The sequence below is a fragment of the Rhinopithecus bieti genome, unplaced genomic scaffold, assembly GCF_001698545.2.
Source record: "Rhinopithecus bieti isolate Rb0 unplaced genomic scaffold, ASM169854v2 scaffold_61298, whole genome shotgun sequence".
NCBI classification, from domain to species: Eukaryota; Metazoa; Chordata; class Mammalia; order Primates; family Cercopithecidae; genus Rhinopithecus; species Rhinopithecus bieti.
In genome coordinates, this window is record NW_016823727.1 from 1,065,138 (window position 1) to 1,074,132 (window position 8,995).

General features: G+C 36.8%; 1 protein-coding gene across 1 annotated transcript in view; it reads right to left on the minus strand.

The window, feature by feature from the left end:
• Positions 1-1,680: 1,680 nt before the first annotated feature.
• VEZT (vezatin, adherens junctions transmembrane protein) overlaps positions 1,681-8,995 on the minus strand; it is an 88,317-nt gene continuing 81,002 nt past the window's right edge. The window contains exons 11-13 of the mRNA XM_017861740.1: positions 8,413-8,625; positions 6,572-6,779; positions 1,681-2,688 (exon numbers count right to left, since the gene is read on the minus strand). Of these exons, the coding sequence (XP_017717229.1) occupies positions 2,180-2,688; positions 6,572-6,779; positions 8,413-8,625 (930 nt within the window). The 3' untranslated portion in view covers positions 1,681-2,179. The remainder of the gene's footprint in view (positions 2,689-6,571; positions 6,780-8,412; positions 8,626-8,995) is intronic.

The following is an 8,995-nucleotide window of genomic DNA, read 5'->3' on the forward strand; positions in this document are numbered from 1 at the left end:
AGACAGAGGTTCCTAGATTTTATTGGACATAAACATTATCTATGGCTCATTCCAAAATGACCAACTAAGAATCACTGGGAGTATGGTCTAAAATTTGCATTTTAAAAATAAGACTTTATTTATTTTGATGTAGTTACCCCACTAATACAACTGAGAAACACTGACTTCAAATATTATGAGAGAAAATTACTCCAGGAATTTTTGCAGAGAAGATAATACTTTATCTAGAAAATATTTTAAATATTTTAAAAGATGAAAACTACACAAAAGAATATTCAAATAAAGCTGCAAGATCTTTATGTCACAATTTCAATAAGTAGAGTTTTCACTGGATTATGTAACAAGTAGTGAATGAAACAGATCAGACTGAAAGACTGGAAATTCTTGATTAAAATTATTTAGTCTTTCAAAATTAAAAAGGTATCACCTTAGAGAGCACTGAATAAAACTGATACAATATTATGAAGATATTTCCCCCAAACTTTGTAGCTTTATTTTCTAATTAAGTGTGAATTGCATAGCTATTTCAAATGCATAGCTATTACAATTGTGTAATAAAAATAACATACAATAAAAGAATTAAAAATTATTAAACTCTAATTCTTCCCCGTGTAAGGTTACAGGTTAAGAGAGAGATTACCAAATTTTCCATAATTGCCTCTTCTAAATCCAAAGAAAAGAAATCAGTAAACTAAATAAGCGAGTTAAATAAGAAAGTAAACCCTAAGTATTATTGAAGAATTTAACAGTTATAACACATAAAGATTTTTAAAATTGAAATTTAGCTATTTCTAAGTAGTAAAGCAAGGCCCAACCTAAGGTATTGCTCCTAAGAGGTTAATTATAGATAAGTTCCAGGATTTTGGCAAAAAGGCAAAATCACTTACAGTACAATAATCTCTACTATTTATATAAAGCAGAACCAAGTTTTTTCTCAGGTTAAAAAGTAAATTTCCTTAGATTCCTGAAAGAAAAAAAATCCCCTTCGGTATAAGTAAATTTACTCAATAAAAGTGATAAGTTACAGGAATTTGAATGTGTTTCTTTAAAGACAATCTAGATTCATCATGCAATTTCCTTTCTAGGACAGCAACATAAATTGAGTTATTCCTACATTTCCCCCAAATAATGTCTATAGAACTATGTACTGCATAGGAGCTACAGGTCTCAAAACTATATATGCTGCAAATAATTACTCTTTGAAAATGCAATCACAACACAAGACAGATGAGATTGGCCAATCTGAAAAGCAGTCTCTGTTAAGAGGTAGTTTGTAAATGAAATACTAAGGAGGCAAGGATGCTTTCCAGCAGGCTGACAGGATGTTTCCTGAATCTCATTAAGGTGGACAGGGCTAGAAAACAGCAGCATTGTGACCTGTTTGTGTTAATGGTACCCAATTATCCAAGGTAAAGTGATAATAAGGAACATTTTTCTGCTTGCTAAATTGGGGGTGGGGCCTTGGAGTACAAGAATCCCACTTGGACATCATCACTTTCAATTGCAGAAAGAAAGGTGAAAGTGTGAATCTAAAAAATCGTACAATGTTTTTCTTTTAAAGATCACTAGGACATCTTAAAATTAACTACTAAATATACACACGAACAAGGAAACATAAGAAATGTCATAACCCATGCACTGTTGAAACTACTTTTAGTTCCAAACCCCAGCACACATCAATTGTATCAATTAATTTTTTTATTCAGAACCTGGATCTTTAAGACTGGTATAAACAAAAATAAAATACAAACAACTTGTTATTAACATAATAGCTGCAGTTATTAACTGCAAGAATACAGTAAAAAGGAGTCATACTAAATGTTAATGTTCTTGCAACAGAATTTTCCCAATCACCTTATGGTAGCAAATTCTGGCAAGAAATGATAATTCATTTCTTATTAAAAATACTTAAAGAATTTCCAAGATTGATCAGTTGTGCCACAAATAAAACAGCAGTTTATTCAAAAGAGCCCTTACCTTTCTCTTATTTTCCTAAAAGATCTGCCATTTACAGGTAACTACTAATTTCAGATCAGTTATTCAAACCAGGGTTCTTCCTCTAAATCCACATCTTAGCTTTATATATAGTAAACTTACACTCATATTCCCTTTCCAGTCTTGAAGCTAAACACTTTTGTAAAAGGAACAATCTAAAATCACTTTATATGAATCTTGGTTCTTACTTTTCTTCTATCTCATTTTTATTTTCTTCTATTATTTGTTCTTCCTCCTCATCACCAAAAGTCTGTTCCTGCATGGTGGTAAAGGAGAGAGATCTAGCAGCCACTTCTGCAGCAAGGCCAGCAGTGAAGGTAAAATCCGGTGACAGCTGTAGCCGTGCCAGCCTCTGCTTAATGGAGGGCTGTAATGAGTCCCTGGGAGTTGGAGGGGCAGTGATCAGACCACTTCCATCTGCTTGCGGTTCATATTCACTCTCACACTGGTAACACGTTCTTTCTTCTGCTCCTTGGGGGAAGACTTCATTTGAAGAATTATCTTTATTTTTACCTTTTAGAGAGTTTTCACATAAATACTCAGTCCTACTTATTTCATTGTCTGATGTGGTGGATTTACTACTTTCCTCTTCAGTATCATTTTTACTGACTTTTCCCATATCTGAATTCACTGATGGTTCTGAATTACTTATGGGTTCCACTGGGTCTACAGGAGACAAGGATTTCAACACGGCTTCAAATAAAAAAAAAAGAAAAAAGAAAAAAAAATAACTAAGGACCTAGCAATGATTTAAACTTTTAATTCAAACTCTCAGTTTAAGTTTTTTCTTAAAAAGAACAATAAATAAATAAAAGCTAAATAAAACTTTCTAGTAAAATCAATGAAAATTTATAAATCCAGGAAACTTTATAAGAGAGAAAATGCCTAAGAAATGAAATGAGATGGGGATTTGATGAAGGTTTTAAGACACCTCACATATTATCTTATTGAAAATATTAAAGCAGTGGTTCTGAAAGTGTGTTCCCTGAACCAACATTATCATTTATCACCGAGGAATTTGTTAAAAATGCAAATTCTTGGGCCTGATCCCAGACCTCCTGAAATGCAAACTCCGGGAGTAGGGACCAGCTGTATTTTACAAGCCCTCATCTTGATTCTGATACACACTAAAGTTTGAGAACCATTGTATTAGGGAATGAGCAGCATGGTTTTCACTGATAAGACGTCAGATAAAAGGCTTAAAGTAATCTAGATAATAATAATATCTTCAACATGTATGCATGTATATTTACAAGTTAAAACAGCATGGAAAAAATGCAACACACAATTTAACTTACTTGCCAACCACCTCACAAGACCCTAATGAAAGTAAAGCCATAACTTCTACACATTTGTAGTACCACGAAAAATACAAATGAAATAAAGTCTTCATTCAAGATCAACTATTGTACAAAATATAATACATAAATATAATATACATTCATACGGTAGAAGTTGTCCTTGCAAGGAAAATGCAGTTTTATTTAGCCCCTCTTGATGTTAGTAGGCAGTGGGTTGCTTGCTAGGCAGTCGCTCATCCCAGCATGAGGGGTTAGTACAATACAATATAGTATGAAGCATGACGGAAGGAAAAAAGTGCTTCTCGAAGAGCTGGCGTCTATTTAAAAAACGTTTTTGTAAAACGTGTCCACTTCCAGGAACCATCCCTAAGCTGCAGTAACTCCACTAGAGAAGCAGCAACAACAGAAAAAAAATGGCCACAGCAGGTTCCAGTGCAGACTTTCCCCCTCTAATTCCATGCGGACTTTACCCCTGTAGGCAGAGATGAAAACAGCTCTGGGAGATGTACTGAAATTTTTCATGGGAAAAGCATTCTATGGTATCAGCAGCTTTTTACTTATTTTCACAAACTAAAAAACAGCATTATGACCCTTTCCAATGTAAACTCTATCAAAAGCACATACCTGAAAAAGAGATACATTTCTCTCATTGATAAAATCTTTTCCCATAATGTCAATAGCATAACTTTAAAGCTATATGAAGAAAACACTAAACAATAAAAAAGGATACAAGTTTATATACAATGCTATTTTCAGTCTGTGGACATTCTTAGTTTATAAATCTGTTAGCTCTTAAAGGAAGAAACATACATTAGAAGTTGGTTGATATTCACAATTATTACTAATTAAATGGGGGGGATATAATCTGTGTAATGAGAGGATCAATTGACAAGTGTGTTAGAATTTAAGCCTCAAGGCAGGTAGGAGGCTTTATATTTTGTTTCTTGATCCTTGTGCTAGGGATACAGCAGCGACTCTGATGTATAACAAGTACTCAATAACTACTTGTTGAATGAGTAATTTGCTGAATGAATGTTGTGGGATAATAAGGTCCCTATTTAAGAAGACTGTAATTTTGTCACAGAGACACACAAAACAAAACAAAACAAAACTTTGAACATGTAGAAAACAATAGTGCCTAAAATTAATCTCTGATGTATGTAGGCCCAGTATATGAACGAACAGATTGCAGGAAATCAATTTGTTAATCATTTCCCTTCTCTGCTATATGCTTTGGGGCTCAAGACTTCCTTTATATTTCATCACAATGTCCCTTTAGTACAAGGGTCTGTAGTGTTAGGAGAGATGGTAGAGCTGGAGCACTCAGAGAAGAATTCATGGAGAAGGAGAGACTAGTAGAGAGGACAGCTTGGTGGAGAAGGCAGAATTTTTGGCAAAGGGGTAAGCATGAATTTTTTTTTTTTTTGAGAGAGTCTCACTCTGTCGCCCAGGCTGGAGTGCAGTGGCGTGATCTTGGCTCACTGCAACCTCCATCTCCCAGGTTCAGGCGATTCTCCTGCCTCAGCCTCCAGAGTAGCTGGGATTACAGGTGTGTGCTATCACGCCTGGCTAATTTTTGTATTTTTGGTAGAGATGGGGTTTCTCCATGTTGGCCAGGCTGGTCTTGAACTCCTGACCTCAAGTGATCCACCTACCTTGGCCTCCCAAAGTGTTGGAATTAGAGGCGTGAGCCACCGCGCTTGGCCAGCATGAAATTTTTTCATGAATAAATATAACAAATATGTGAACTACAGTTTAATTTGATAAACATAAGAAGATACCTATAATAAAAACAGTAGAAAATATAATTGGATGGGTGAATTTTTATGATGAAGAGACTTGAAAACAGGAAGAAGAGTTCAGATTCAATACAATAAGGGAGAAACCACTATAGGTTTTAAGATAGAGAGCCATCATCAATGCAGTGTTGGAGAAAAATCTGGAAAGAGTTTGCAAGATAGCTTAGAAGAAAAAAGTACTGAAAATGGAAGTCAGCTAAGAGGCTATTTTAATGTACAAGGATAATTTAACGAGGACCTGGGCTATAAAGGGAGCCAATAGGAAGAAAGAGGAATGATAAAACCAAGAAACATAGATCTGGACAGGGGAGAACATAGGGCTCATGAGAGAAAAAAAAAGAGAACTGGAGGAACTTTCCAGAAGTATAGGTAATCTATACACTTCTAGTGAGGAGGGAAAAGGTAGGCAGTTGATTTTGAGGGTCCACACAGACACTCTAAAATAGAAGGGAAGTCGTACTCTACCTACTTAGAAATCCATAGGCATCAATTCAACTAAGAATTAGCTAGGTTGATATTGTCAAGTATTAAGCTTCCCCTGATTCCTTCCCCTGTCTCCTATGAAGTTTGACTTAAGAAAAGAATGGTGAGAAACAGAAAGGAATTTCAGTCTTTTGCATCACCAGCTATCCCACTCTGCTGAAATCAGAGTATGGGGAGTATGCCCACAGGCACCCCCCCTCCCCTCCCATCTACTAAAGTGCTCAAACCACTTAAATAATGCTAATGATGTGGCTCGCTGGTCTAGGTTTTAATTCTTTTTTAATTCTTTTTTTTTCTTTTCTTTTTTTTTTGAAATGGAGTCTCCCTCTGTTGCCCAGGCTGGAGTGCAGTGGCATGATCTCGGCTCACTGAAACCTCTGCCTTCCGGGTTCAAGTGATTCTCCTGCCTCAGCCTCTTGAGTAGCTGGGACTACAGGCACGTGCCATCATGCCTGGTTAATTTTTGTATTTTTAGTGGAGACGGGGTTTCGCCATGTTGGCCAGGCTGGTCTTGAACTCCTGACCTCAAATGATCCACCCACCTCAGCTTTCCAAAGTGCTAAATATTACAGGCATGTGCTGCCACGCCTGGGCCATTTTTTTCAATGTGAACACAGTTACTAGTTTTGTGCTTCACTGAGGTATTTTAAAATATTTTAACATATGGAGAACAGAGTTGAGAATCTCAAATTCACTAAATTTGAAAATAACATTTAAAATATCCCAAATTATTCAACTCACTGTCCATTCTAAAACAAATTTACTAAAAAATTAAATAACTGATATAAAAGTGTGACTTGGTATCTCCAGTATGGTTACATTCCTACTCTTTTATTAATCAGATTGATTTAGCATCTAGAAGAAAAAGTACTATGCATACTGGTGGACCCTTATAAAACCCCAAGAATTCTTCACCTAAAATAACATTCATGGTTCAAGAAAGAGAGAGTCCCCTACACTGAAATAACCTGTTACTTTAAAGTCAGTGCTTACCATGATCACTAAATAGAAGTTGCTTCCACTTCTGCCTTTCTGCCTCTGAAGCTTTAAATCCCAGCACAGATTTTAATTCTTGGAGCACTCTCTTGGATTCTTCATGCTCACGCTTCTGTCTCTCTTTGTCTTCTTGAGACAAGTAATAAAAATCATCCTTTCTGAAATCACTATCAATATCTATATCATCTACATAAGCTTCTAATTCCTGAAAATGAATAGAAGAAAAAGCACTTTACTTGAAGCAGACAATTCTCTAGTAAGCATTCATTTACTTGCACTTATCTCTGAGATTAAAAAAAACGACTTGCATTTGGCACAGGTCATTAAAGCACAGCTAAGAAAAGAAAAAAGTAAATATATACCTATGGATAAATTGAAATCTTCAAAAAAAAAACCTAACAGTTGATACTAGAAAGCACTGTGGATAAAAAAGTTTAACAACTTCAGTGGTTATTTTTCTACTCAGAGAACATACCATCCACTTAGTTAGTGTTACAGCCATTAGCTATATCAAAACCAATCAAAATTAGAAGGGCAAGCAGTTTGGGGAGGTGGTCAGGCATGTTTGTTTTCTTGTGGTTCTTTCGGATTTCCCAGGAAGTTTGAACACTCTTCCTAGAATTAGGGAACACCCCACCTTATGGTCCTCCCTATCTCTAAGACAGAGGGTAGGATGCTTGCTTATCCAAGCAGTATCCTTACAGTATAGGCTCAGGTAAATGACCTGGGATCCTCTAATCAGACGTACCAGCATCAGATCAGATTTACAAGTCTGTGATAAAAGAAGCAGTCACCAGCTGGGCGCGGTGGCTCATGCCTGTAATCCCAGCACTTTGGGAGGCCGAGGCGGGTGGATCACGAGGTCAGGAGTTCAAGGCCAGCCTGGCCAAGATGGTGACACCCTGTCTCTACTAAAAACTACACAAATTAGCAGAGCGCGGTGGCAGGCGCCTGTAATCCCAGCTACTCAGGAGGCTGAGGCAGGAGAGTCGCTTGAACCCGGGCAGCAGAGATTGCAGTGAGTCGAGATCATGCCACTGTACTCCAGCCTGGGCCAAAGAGTGAGACTCGGTCTCGAAAAAAAAAAAAAAAAAGAAGCAGGCACCAGGATGTTGCAGATATGTTTCTTGAGGTAGCATTTCTGGAGGTAATTTTTACTATTCAGCATTGATGGAGCAAGGGGCAATATCTCTACTCATTAACTTAGCAATGATATCTCCATTGCAACCGTTCTTTTGAGTGATTCGGCTGTTTACCCTAGCCTCATTCAAGCCTGCTTATCTGGCTCTCTGAAATATTCTGTAAGCTACCTAAAAGTTTAAATAAAGTGTCTGTTAAACTAACTAGGGTTGGTTTCCATTTGCAATTAAGAATACTGAATAGTAACTTGTTATTCAACATACACGAAAAAAAATACTGAGTAGATAATATGACCTAAGGAAAAGAGGTTTTCCTTAGAATGAACAAAAGTAATCTGTCAATATCCAATGCGATCATCAAAAAATTGTTTTTAAAAGTGAGGTATATCATTACATGCAGTCAAGTGCACAGGGTTTTTACATATGCACACATACCAGTAACTGCTACTCAGATCAAGATAAAACCATTCCCAGCATCCCAAAAGGTAGCTCTGCCAATGTACTAATTTTCAATGTGTTCAATCACTTTTGAAAGCCACTCAGATATGGACAATTAGATATAAATAACAACCAAAAAAATTCAGAGTTAAGCACTAAGAATTAACGATATGATATAAATTCAATAAATTATGCTGTAATTTTGAAGCTCATTAGAAACATAAATCAAACAAGGGAAAGAACAGTAGTTTTCACCCTTACCTGCTCCTCTGGGATTGGATCTTTGTCTGCAATGTGTAGAGTAGGCTGCTTCAAAGGTACTACTGTACAATGTGGGTTTTCACATGCTATTTCAGGCTTGCCTTTAAAAAATGGGAGTAGGTGGGAATAAAGATAAGAAACAGACCACACAGAAACGAGTGAACATCTAATTAAAAATATCCTTGGGGCCAGGTGTGGTTGCTCATGCCTGTAATCCCAGCACTTTGGAAGGCTGAGGCGGAAGGATAGCTTGAGCCCAGGAGTTCAAGACCAGCCTGGAAACAAAGTAAGACCCTGTAGCTACAAAAACTAAAAAAGAAATCAGTTGGGCATGGTGGTGCACACCTGTAGTCCCAGCTACTTGGGAGGCTGAGGTGGGAGGATCGCTTGAGCTGGGGAGATCAAGGCTACAGTGAGCAGTGATCATGCCACTGCACTCCAGCCTGGGCAACAGAGCTAGATCCTGTCTCACCACCAAAAAATCCTTGGTACTAATACTTTGTCAATTTCATAGTCCAACTTGTTCTAATAATTTTTTATTTATAAAAAAATAAAGATATTAAAATGAAAAACAAGCCAGGCG